General features: G+C 38.8%; 1 protein-coding gene across 1 annotated transcript in view; it reads right to left on the reverse strand.

The window, feature by feature from the left end:
• Positions 1 to 13361, reverse strand: part of CEMIP (cell migration inducing hyaluronan binding protein) — a 64815-nt gene that overhangs the window by 23726 nt on the left and 27728 nt on the right. The window contains exon 11 of the mRNA XM_018571839.1: positions 11135 to 11326. Coding sequence (XP_018427341.1) covers positions 11135 to 11326 — 192 coding nt within the window. The remainder of the gene's footprint in view (positions 1 to 11134; positions 11327 to 13361) is intronic.

Consider the following 13361-nt stretch of genomic DNA (forward strand, 5'->3'; position numbering starts at 1 on the left):
AAGAGAGGAAAATATTGGGCCCCCTACATTTAATTAATGCCTTAATGCCTGAATACTAACACATATTGACAGAGAAATGCAAGTGAAAAGCAGCCTCTGTGATGAGCTGAACTCTCCGCTTGGCCCTGAATATGAACCTAGGGGTCAGCATTGAATATGATCTCAACTTCCTGTCCGAATGCTATTAACCCCTTCGTGACGGGAGACGTACAGTGTACGTCTTGTCACTTTGTGCCTATATGACTGGAAAAATTAACAGCATTCTGCATGTCTGTCAGTAAGGTAGTGAGTGAAGGATGTACTTGTTGCCCATTTTTTTTCTATTTTTTTTAAAAGATTTCCTCTGCTAAAATGTTACATTCACAGCAATTATGTTTCTCCTATCTCGGAAGATATCCTACAGCTAAAAGTATAATTCCAGCATTGCTTGTCTCTGTACGTTAGAAGATCAAGTTGTTTATTAGTATTTTAGTTTAAGCAGTATAATCCTCATTTCCTACAACATTTTCCAGGAGGCTAGAAGTCTACTGTGCATACTGTAGGAATAAAGATGTATATAGTATGTTTTCATATACCTAGGCATATGGTTTTGTGTAATATTGTTATATATTAAAAAAATTCCACTGCAATCAGCCTTGCTTTAAATCAACCTCACCCCACAGCAATACTCCAGGGAGGCAGTAGTACAGATAAAATTCATTCTGAGTTACCTTACATGAAATGTGATGTCTGTTAGTGAAGCTGAACAGAGCAAGTGTCCCACTTGTATGCTTTTAATTTAATCATAATGCAGGTCATGCTAAGCTGTAATCACTCTAAAATATGCCAAACATGCGCTGAGCACAGTCTATATATAAACTAGCTCTGTAGTTTTGGCTCGTGCCACAATACAAAAGTTATTTTGGAACATTTAATTCTAAAAGTTAAAAAATACCCCTTTAATGATCTATTTAAAAATGGAATGCCTTTAATTTAGAACCTGAAAAACACACACACACACGCCTATGCAAACAATACCAGAAGCAGAGAGGGAAAGAAAAGATTTTTCCATCATACTTACTGCCAGTGCTGAATTAGGTTAGTGAGGGAAAGAACAGAACACAAGAAAAAACATATATTTTATTTCAAACAAGGAACGCAGGCACGAGCAAAAGACAAAAAATAAAATGTCAGGAAAAGAGAAGTGTGGAGAGGGTATTTTTGCCAGTTTTCTGGGTTAGGTCTTATTTTTCCACGTAGCTCTTAGACAATACCAACCATCCAGACAGCATGCAAAATTGCACGGCCATGGCCATATGCTATGTGTTGTAATAACAAATCTTGAATGTTTTTGGTAATTCAGCTGCAACAAAAATTAGCAATATATGGATTTGTCCATGCATGTTATCTAGCTAGTTCATTAGAGCAACGCAAAAAGATACAATGATGTTCAGAAATGTAGTAATCTACACCAACCCATCAAATTTCAGTGCAAAAGAAAAAGAGGATAGAAAAGGGATATTTGTGGTATACAATAAATACTAAAAATTAATGCATAACATTTAGGACTGAAACAATTGTGTTATATTTTTCTTCTTTTAAATAGAGTTCACGAATGCTTATTTAAAATAGACAAGTTCAAAAGTACGCATGATCCGTTATTTCTATATATCATCAGGAAATGTGCACATATAGATATTCAAAAATGGCTTTGCACATGCCAGTCGTCCTTTAACATGTTTCTTGGATCCACTTTTCCAAGGGTACATGAGCAGTTCAGATGATGAGCTTTGATTGCCTGTGTCCCTGTTGAACAGATAAAGATAAAGAAGGCCAGGACTTTGCTACGTTCATCATCACCTTGATAGAGGGCCCCCCGCAGGTCACCAACCTTTTAGTAAATACTCAGATGAACTTTGCAGAGGGCTGTCCTTCTTTCTCTTTTCGATTCTGACAGTACCACCCTTGGCCAGGCACCCACATTACTAATATGTGTGCAGGATGGCCACATGTAATCTACTTAAGAGATCTCCCATAACTTCTTGTCCCGACAAGAGGTAAGTAAAAATCTCCCCAAAAGGGACAGCAATAAAAACCTGACATAGAGCTAACCCTTTCATTGTCATTACCAAGCAAAAACAAATGGGCTTTTCACTCCAACCCATTAGTGGATTCACTGATGGTAATGCCTACACAATTAGAGTTCATTGCAGTCACACTACAGAAGAAACCTGGTGCCTGGTGGTCTCTTCTACTCTGATATAAGAAATATGATATTGTGAAGCCCCGCCCAGAGATCAGAAGAGCCATTTGGGAGTTCTCATCTTTTAAGTCTAGGAGAGCTATAACAATAAACTTCAATCTATAGCATCCACCCTGACATGGAAAGAAAGATTGCAGTGCTATTAGAATTTGAACTCTATGCCAATGGCTGGAACCACTAAGTTTTTTTCCAGTCAATGAGGCCTGTGTAGACCACCAATAATCCTACACCAAGAATTGCCTGAAGCAATTGGACAACATCGCAGTCATGACTAAACTAAATTTAACTTCATGGCCGTTAGAAAATGTTGACCTTTGAGAGGTAATATTTGCCAATGTCTCTAAACATTGGTTTACTGCACTTCTGCCATAAAAACGCATTCTGGGAATTGTAGTTTTACAAGTGCTTAAGAGTAACAGGTCATCTAAGCCTCAACTAAACTGAAACATTCCTCATCTTAAATGTAAACAGAAGATTTTGTTTTAAAAGGGCTGGGTTTCCCGATAAGACTGTTCTCCAATGAAATAACTTTATAGTACAAGTTCATTATCTACTTCAATAATAACAACCCATTGCACCAAACCCTTCCTTATCCACCCTGACTGTTATTTTAAGATTAAAAAAGTAAAGAGCCTGTTAATCCGACACTGAAGAAACACTGTATTATCTTAAGTAATATAAATAAAGCGAGTGGGAGGATGCTTGGTAGAATATTTGCAAGGAGTCAGCAAGTGTTTAAGTGTCATATTTATATAAAAGAGAAATGTTCTCAACACATGCTTGTAACTCTAAGACAGAACAAACTGGCACGTGCGGGAATAATCTGTGCTTTATATATGGTAACTTTAGTTTATTACTAGGATTCTGGGGATATGATAGGTTAGAACTTGGAATGCAGTGTTTGTATGATCTCCAGTAATTACAATAATCCTGCCGGCCTGTGATACTTATTACCTAAGCTGAAGGCTGCATATTTTCAAGCATAATTAAAAACATTCTTTATGACGATATAGAATATTGGCCCCTCAAGGATTTTTGTTTCTTGTGGTACCAGTTTAACTGCTCCAATAAGAGCAGAAACTGCTGATGCACACAAAGAAAAGCAAATACTTCTTACTTAGTCACAGGAATACAAAATCACATCTATTAATCCTTCACTTAAGCACTAAAGCTATTTTTACTGAAAAAAAAAAAAAACATTCTACAAATGTTATACCGTTGCTCATACAAGAAAATAGACAGAGTACCACTCTCCAGGTGATTATTACCTAAATACACTGATATTCCTGGTTCAGGTGCCATCTGTGTTAGAGATCTTATGTCTACTGTACTTTGCTATTAGAGAAGACACATTAATGAAGACAAATTGCAAGTTGCTCTCTATCACCTGCAATATATACACTACACACACACATATATAATATATATATAACACATAGATACTGTATAGCACTGAAAAAGCTGAGAAGGAATGGGTACGTGGAGTAGCTAAAAAAAACTCAAGTAATTAAGCTCAATTATGTTGTGGTTATTCTTCATAAAGAAGGCAGATGCCTTAAGAGAAGTCTCTCAAACTTCTGCAAACCAAAAACTAGAGCATATTGCTGTATGTAAAGTCATTTTGTCGCAGCAGTTTTGTAAGTAAGCGCAATTGATTTTCTAGGAGCTGGACACGAGTTTCATTTCTCCACGAGAAAGGGCTAGGATTTCTATTTTGTGAGGGGGAAGGGGGGGTTGCTGTGGACAAATATTTATTATGTTATGCTGGAAGTACTGATTATGTTTTTCTGGAAGCTCTATAAAGTCGGTTGCAGCTAGTTTTATACCTGAACTACAGTGTGGCCACTTCTGTTTGTATTCAAGTATCCCAACTTGAGGCAGTTTACCTCAAGAGATATCAAAAGCAAGGCTGACACATATAAAAAATACCAATGGAAGGCTATATCATGAACTTGTTGGGGTGGAGATAAAGTGCATAATTACTGGAGATGATCTAAATGATGGGTTTTTTTAGGTAATAAAGTGTAGCTATTGTGTCCTTGTTTTATGTATGAACATTCAATCTTCTTTTGGTACCAACTCAGGTGTCTCAGATATACACAGACAATTTGTATGCCATTTCAACCTGTGCTGGAAAAGCGCTCAGCAATGTGAGATGGCAATTTTTGTCTTTTATGTAATTTTATTTACTAAATACTTGCTACACTATGGGAGATCTCCATACTCTTTTTTGGGGGTCATATTTCACTGATCCATGGATTACATTTGGAGCAAGTGGTAGCTTTAACACATGGAGTTTGATATTAAGCCCAATTACACCTGCTGCTCATTGTAAGATGTAGTTCTGAAAGTCTGGTGAGTTCATTTAGGACACATTTCCACAAAAGTGGCACATAGTACATCATTTTTTATGTTTGGCATTATATGGATTAATGTTTAATGCCAGTTGATTATTATTATTTTTAAATGCATCTTTAGAACTGCGTCTACTTTGTTTCAAGTTTTTATTGTGACCTTATTAGCACATTGTTCAGCGATACATTGTTCAGCTATAAAAGATTAGCGCAGAACTTAAATATATAGAAATAAATGTCTGAGTGTTATCATTGGCATGGCATCTAACACAGTCCCCACTAAAATATTGGATAATTGGGCCCATCATGGTGAAGAGTGTTTTGGTTAATTGCCAAAGAGGCTTAAGCTGCAATTAGAAAATCACATTTTATTTGTTTTTGGTAGTCCAGCTCCTGACTCATGACATAAGGATTTCATAAACCCACGCGTGCTTTTTATAACATAGTTACAAATATTGTCCTGTGAAGTTACTTATTGCTAAGTGACAAGGGATTTAAAATGATGTTAGGCTGCATGAAGATGAAGTTATAAGGGATGCCAAATGTTTCCCTCCACATGTGTGTGTGTAATGAAGAGCAGAGCCAGGTCCAACTAAATTTAGTTTTGTCATATTTGGACAGATGTTTCAAAAAATTTGACTTGCTGAACACAGCCTGCACGCTTCCAGATGCATAGTTCCTTACCTGAGGTAAAGCTATTTATACTGAATTATCGTATTTCCACTTCCAAACACGATCCACACAAATGAAGGACACATTGCCTTTTCTGTACATAACAATATAATTTTACTGTGTGTGTGGTTTTTACATTACATCCTATATCATGCTTTCTCGCTTTCCTTTTCTAAGCAAATGGTAGCCATGGTCAAAACATAACATCCACCAATAATGGTGTTGCATTGACCCATTTTTTTAATTATTAACTATAAAGGAAGATACCTATACAGCCAACATTCAAATGATTCGCCTTATCCAACCTTTACTCTTTGTAAGTAACTCAGTAAACCCTATGAAGCATTTGGGTTCTTTGGTAAAGATATTTAACCTGCCAGTATTAAGCTTGCAATGACACTGTTGTTATTATTATTATTATACAGGATTTATAGCGCGCCAACAGTTTGCACAGCGTTTTACAATATAAGGAAGACAAAATTACAACACAATTCAAGACAAGATGGTAAGGAGGGCCCTGCCCGTGAGGGCTTACAATCTAAGAGGGAGGGGCAAGTGATACATGAGGAGGTAGCTGTGTGGGGATGAATTGTTTGAGAAAGGGTTCAGTGGTTAGTTTGAAGTGTGATAGGCTTCCCTAAAGAGATGAGTCTTTAGTGATCGCCGAAAGGCAGTTAGAGTGGGAGATAGATGGACAGGTTGGGGTAAGGAGTTCCAAAAAATTGGAGAGACTCTAGAGAAGTCCTGGAGGCAAGCATTGGAGGAATTGACACGGGAGCTAGAGAGCAGGAGGTCTTGGGAGGAGCAGAGGGGACGGTTAGGGTGATACTTCGAGAAAAGGTTGGAGATGTAACCTGGGGCTGAGTTGTGAAAAGCTTTGTAAGTGGTTGTTAACATTTTGAATGTTATCCTTTGGGCGATTGGAAGCCAGTGCAGGGATTTACAGAGGGGGTGGGGGATGGAAGCCAGTGCAGGGATTGACAGAGGGGGGTTGCAGACACTGAGCGATTGGTTAGGTGGATAAGTCTAGCACAGACTTTGGCACAGATGTCACATTGTACCTAATTGTTACCTCCACTAATCCGGGTCCTACATCTACCCAGAGCATCATGAGCCTCTGCACAGCTCCAAACTAGTTTTTGCTCTGTCTTCCCACCTCAAGCAGGACAACCCTGTGCATTCATAATCAGCAGTAATATGTTCACTGGTGAATGTGTCCTGTACCCAACTCCCAAAGTAGCTCTAACCTGTTACCTTCTTCTCCACCCAAAATGTTCCTCTGTTCACCTTCCGGGAACCACTAACGAAGGTTCCTCCTGTTTATGATACTTGAGAATACTTCTACTACACATTGTACTTGAGCATTAGCAAAGTTGCATTCTCTCAAGCCAGAAAACTTGTTTCAATGTCTATAGAAGTTCCAATAAACATAGAAAGTATGCCTTTGGCTGAAGAAATAGCACAAGGTGTATCATGTATTGTGTATATTGGGAACCCATTCTGGGTACACATACAATCAAGTGTAAAAAAGGTATTTCCAAGCTGCCAAGTCATGTTTCTTGCATGGTTTGCACAACACGTGCATATGTCTATGTGAGACACACATAGAACTTGTGGAAAAGTATTAAATATGACATATGGCACAAACATTAATTAGCCTTCATACAACCATTTCACTGATTGCCCTTGTTGGCCTGTTACAAGATCCCCTTAGACCAGACTGAAAGCCATTAAGGCAAAAAACAGATACTGAAATCCTGCAAAATCCCCACATGCTTCTTATTTTGGCATGTCAATGCACAAGTATTTCTTTTCACTGAAATAAAGTCAGACATAAGGCGGTGTGGAGTATAAACAATCACCTGACCTGTGATTAGAGAAACAGTTCTGTTTTCAAATATGGCAGACAGATTCATTCCGAACCCAGATCCTGCAATGATTTATGTAGTTCTGAACACAAAACACACAGGTTGGTTGCTGCATTACTAGTGCCTTTGATGAAGGCTTCATGCACCAGCTGTAAACCTAATTGAGGCCATCCAAACAGCTATGAGATCATATATATTTTATACAGTTAGATAAACTGTTTTTTAAAAAAAAACATGTTCACTTTTCAAGAAACATATTTTCTTTGACCACCAGTGAATGTTTGGTCAATGTCACTGTCGCTGCTTTATGAATTTAATCCTAACTTTTCAAGTAGTCTCTTGTAACATGCATTGAACTCAGTGGATTTAAAAGAACCTGTCTCTTCCCTATTGTTCAAAGTTTACTGCCTCACAAGACATTGAGGACTAATGTTGGCCATACAACTTAATATTTTGCTTTCCCCATAAACAGCATGGATGGTGAAATCTCCCTTGCTGGCTATTGTGTGAAGGCAGCCAGCGCCCGCAGCTGTCAGAATACTTTAACAGTGACTGCAGCTGATTGGCAGACAATTTTCCACTGGCTCCTTTGTCAACAGTCAATTGAAAAATGTATTTTCATTGAACCAGGTGGTGCCAGCAGGGCCACCCACAGATTCCATTTCAGCCAATGCAGCAGGGAATGGCCGACGTTCAATCTGTGCATGGCCAGTTTAAGTATGAAATGGAAGCAAATACTGTATCACCTGTACCTGTTCATGAAAGCAGATTTGTGCTGATCTGTTGATACTCAGTTTGAAATCTCTTTAACTTGCCCCAACAGCAATTTGCCAGCAGAAGACCTATAACCATTCCACTCATTCTACATCAACATGTCTAGTTATGCATTTACAATAAATACATTACTGTACAGCTTTTTCTAGCCTGTCCTATAGTGTCCATGTAGTTCTCTGTTTTTTTTCAGAGTTGTTGTGCAATTACTAGATTTGCCTCTAGAAAGAGATGCTTTTACAGCGGCGTACGCCAACGCTGATCTGTCTCAACATGCAGTTTCCCACCAGCAAGAAACTGTCGTTATCAGATTAAGGAAGATAAGACACGACTTTCTGTAACTGTATCGTATATCACGGCGTGACAAGAGTGGAGATATAGAGGGTGAAAAAAAATAATCCTTACAGTTTACTTGGGGTGTCTAATAATCCTTTTGAAATCCAAGTTATTAATGTACTGAAAGGTTCATTCAAACATGTATATGCAACAGTTTCCATACTGAGACAACAAACCAGAAGTACAAATCCAACCTATGAACAGGTTCTTTAATGGAGACCTGTCATCAAGGCTATATCTCTGATCTGATGCTGCCCTAGGCGCTGTTAGCAAATACTCCACAAATTAGTAACGAAGCATCTAACAAGTTCATTCCATTCTACACACAACGTCTTGACTTTTGATTAGAAAGTAGGTTGCTAAGTAAAGAAAATAGTTTATGATAATTGTGTATAATCTCTATGTTTTACTGCTCTCCTAAGTACTTTATCAATAGGCATGCACCTAGTTTATTTCTACAGTAAATACAAACCTTTCTGTCATTATAAACATGTAATTACTAATATTATTAATTAAGCTTGAGAAAAGAACACAATCCATGGTGTTTTACCTATTTTAACTACATACACTGCAAGGATTTTGGCAAACGTGACCATTCCTGCTTCTATTCAGGGGATATTAAAAACATGTTTTTCCTATAGACTGCTAACATGTTCTGCCAAGAGAACAATATCAGAGAAGATATCAGCTAGTGTAACAAGCATGCTATATGCCTGTTTTATTTCATACTGTTGTCCATCAACATGTTCCCATGTTGCCCATGCTCCCATGAAGAACTATATCACATTTAGTTTACTAAATTTGTTTTGCAATTGTAGTCCACCATGGGAGTGAGCTTGTAGAGTTGACTACTCTACAACACACATAGAGACCATGAGGAACAAAAGTAGCCACCGTCCAGAAGGAAGGACAGTGTCAGCACAAATTCAGAGATTATTTGAGGACCTAAAGCTGAGTGATGCACAAATAAGGTACATTTTTGTTAATAGTTAAGGTACTTGAATGCATTTTTAAGATTTAACTCCTGAGTTTAGTGTCACATGAGTTCATGAAACTGCTATGGGACCCAGTGCCACAAACGGGCCTATCAACAAAGGGACCAATAGAGAGAGTAAGACACAAAGGGGCCAATCGACAGAGAAAACAGAAAGGGACCAATAAGCAAAGAAGACACAAAGGGGCCAATCGACAGAGAAAACATAAAGGGACCAATAAGCAAAGAAGACACAAAGGGGCCAATAGACAGATAAGGCACAAAGGGGCCAATAGACAGATAAAGCACAAAGGGGCCAATAGACAGAGAAAACAGAAAGGGACCAATGAGCAAAAAAGACACAAAGGGGCCAATCGACAGAGAGAAAACAGTAAGGGACCAATAAGCAAAGAAGACACAAAGGGGCCAATAGACAGAGAAAACAGAAAGGGACCAATAAGCAAAGAAGACACAAAGGGGCCAATAGACAGAGAAGGCAGAAAGGGGACAATAGACCAAAGAGACACAAAGGGGCCAATAGACATGAAGGTATCCTCTGCCAGCTTTAATAGTTGGGCATCAAGCATGATAAAATAAATGTTCACATAGTTAAGGAATGTGTGCCAGATCTTTTAAAAACAATTGATATGGTAAAAATAAGCTATAACAAAATGCCATTATATAATTGTATTATAAGATGTAGTATGTTATAGTAACATTGCTGTTCTTTTTATTATTTAGCTATGATTCACAACTTCTCTAAAATTAGCAGAAGAACGTTCATTGCAGTTCACCATAAAATGTTATAGCAAAATAGACATCAAATGCATGCCTCTCTGGCTGACCCCTTCTTTTTTTGTTCACTTCTTGTTTTATCCCCTTGTCTCTGTTCTTCCATAGGGCTATACTTCCCTTCGCAGTTATTTACTTTGACTAATGTCCAGCATTTCCCTTGGCAATACAATCCTAGTCACATCGGGTGGATACAATTATCGTGGTACTGTGATTCATAGAATCAATACCCCTTGCGGTCTTGATACCAAAGATAAAAGAGACTTAATGTTTAAATGGAGAAGAATGTTCCACTACTTATCATGTCTCTTCATCTTTTTGCAGGAAATATACAAAAATGCGACAAGGTTTCCCAAGGTAGGAACTAGAATTTGGCTGGCTCTTCACAATATGATTATTGCAATGTTCACCTACAATAAACCTTTATATTTTCTTATAGCAAGCATGAGTGAGACCATATCCAGCTGTGCTGTGCTATGTGCCATTTGACACGAGTGAGAGGTGGTCAGTGGCAAGCACCATAAAAATCCTAACAGTAAAGGGTTCTGCTTGTGTTCACTAAAAGGAAAGCCTACAGTTAAAGCAATCTTCCACTAGCCACAATGTGGTTCCGTGGAGGCATTTTCCTCCTGTGGAGTCTGTGCTCTCTGACCCCTGAGGCAGATATTTAGAGAGCACTTCATGACTCTGAACAGGTGCATATAACTCTATGGCCACTTCGAGCTTCAGGAGTTGGATGATAGATACTTCCTTTGGAGGAAAAACCAGCCTCAACTGAAATAGACAAGATTTGATCAAATGTAAGAGGTGTCCATTAAATGACATGCTGGATGTGGTTCAGGAGATTCAGCTCCACCTCCCACCTGGCTCATTTTTTATACACCAGCTCAGAAAGTGTCTTAGAAAAGCACTGTCCACACATTGTAAATCTGCTATAGCCATTCTTACACTGGTAGAGCTAAGAGTTTTAAGTTTTAAGGGAGTCAAATTGGCACTGTATGATACCTGCGTGTGAGAAGTATAGAGTACTATCTCTAATTTCAACTGTTTAATCTTACCAGTGTATCATACTGGCAGTTAGGTAAATCCCTGGATCAACTTCTTCATAATGACCATGGCTATTTACCTGCCACTTTGACTTGATTGGAACTGCATGTTCTGCACGGCAGTACTGTGAACTCCTCTGCTTGGTACATTGAGTAGTCTGTGCTGGCGACTACAATGACATCCCCAGCTCTCCAAGAGAGGGCGCTGTCTGCCAGATGTAGGATGGTGCTGTTCACATTGGTGTCCACGATCACTTTTAGTCTTGGCTTCACTGTAACACATTAGTGGAAGTTTGCGTGAGTTTGGAATGGGAAATCCAATTATGAAAACAATGTTCTGCAGTAAAAATTTAAAAAAGAGCATCAACAATACACATTGATTTAGGTCCACATTGTCACTTTTGCCACACAGAGGCCCATGCCTATGATAATGTATGCAAATATAAACTGAACTTATACTTTACAGTGACCTATACATTGCAGGTACAATATATTCCAATAGGGCTCAACATGTTTCACAGTAAGGTGTTGTGTGTATACTCAGGGTCTTCACATAACTTAGTACAGGAATCAGAAAAAAAAGTTGACTTCTATAAATGAATACATTTCTCCAGCTGATGTACTGCCTACGATATACAGCAATTGTATTACGTGTATTATAAATGCAACATCAGGTTTTTATGGAACGCTATGTATTGTTTACTGTACCATACTATTTAAACAGGCATTGGGGAGAAGGACAAATAGACTGAACCCATCCATTTCTACTGAGATATTATAGCTGTATTACCAGCTGTCCAAGATGGTCACCATTCTCTTACTTCATCTACATAAATATATTTCTGTAAAAATTCTTCACTGGTAAATACACCCAGTACATCCTTTGAGAATAACATCATCAAATCATGTTCTTATAATGTGAATTATTTCAGCAGTAGGATTATTGTCAGAATATTTCATTTCGGACAAGCTTGCGATCTAATATAGACGTTCCTACAGGCATAAGAAGTTAAAGTTCAGCAACTGGACACATTTCTTTGTTAGCACCAAAACGGAATGCCTTTGTTAATTTTGCATAGGAACACTACTACCAAATTCCAGAAGGGACAGGAAAAAATATATTTCTTGAAACATGTGGTATAGATGATGCAGTTGACAATTGTGTATGAATGCCAAATTCAGTGAAGCATTTTTTCCAAAACAGATTAAAGATGTGGCTCATCCTGTCTCCACTATCCTTGTGAAGTTTCTTTTTATGAGACAACTAATATATATTGTTTGTTTCATTCTAAGCCCACAGTGGCAGATTAGAGCATGTGTTTTCCAAGTTAAAATGTAAATGATTTGTATTATTGGAAAAGCAATGTTTAATCCTGACAAGACTAATACCTAATTTACGATTAATCTAATGATCTTATGTTGTTCATTGTTTATTTGCAGTAGGTTTCGCAAAGCAGGGACTCTAGAAAACACTTGTGCACTGGCTCAGGGTTTCTTTACAAGCTTGCTTCCATCTTTAATTGTGTATCAACATAGTTGCTGACAATCCCGGTTCTCTGCCCTCTTGTAGAGCCTATTCACACCATAGTGTTGAGCCAAATGCACAGTATCTGTATATTTAACACATGCCATCACATAGTTCAATACACAGCATGCTACCGTGTTTCCCCAAAAATAGGACACTGTCTTATATTTTTTTTGCCCCAAAAAAACACATTAGGTCTTATTTTCAGGGGATGTCTTTTTTTTTTTTTCAATGTGAAACAAAATGTACAACAATCCAAAGTTATCTGGTATCACTCCGCCTGTCACAGTAACCGGCACTATAGAGGAAATATTGGCTAATTGGGCTCTGCTCCCTCCGCCGCCTTGCTTTCCTTTGCCATCAGGGACAGCGGTACCAGCGGTGCAGCAGTGGGGACATCAGACAGTGGACAGCGCAGTAAAGTAGGGTAGCATTTAACAGTACACATTACAGTTCAGTATCATTACATTCAAAAGTGCCTTCAGGGGGACAGCAGTTGGTGAAGTATGGTACTGGAGTGCTCCCTGTCACTGAGCTCGCCATATACTGAGACAATGATGCCGGGATCCGCCCAGCTGCGTGACTAACAGCTGGCTCTGCCTATCTAGAGGCCTATCTAGAGGCAGAGCCAGCTGTTCCCGCCCCCTCCCCCGTCCGTTCCGCCAGTCAACGCTGGCGGATCAGAGCGGGGAGGGGGGAATCCAGCCCCTCCCCTGTCAGGGCAGAGATCCGTGACAGGATCGAGAGGTGAGCGAACGCCGGTATGTGTTCGCTGACCTCCC

This window comes from Nanorana parkeri, unplaced genomic scaffold (assembly GCF_000935625.1).
Source record: "Nanorana parkeri isolate BGI_ZX_2015 unplaced genomic scaffold, ASM93562v1 scaffold42, whole genome shotgun sequence".
NCBI lineage: Eukaryota > Metazoa > Chordata > Amphibia > Anura > Dicroglossidae > Nanorana > Nanorana parkeri.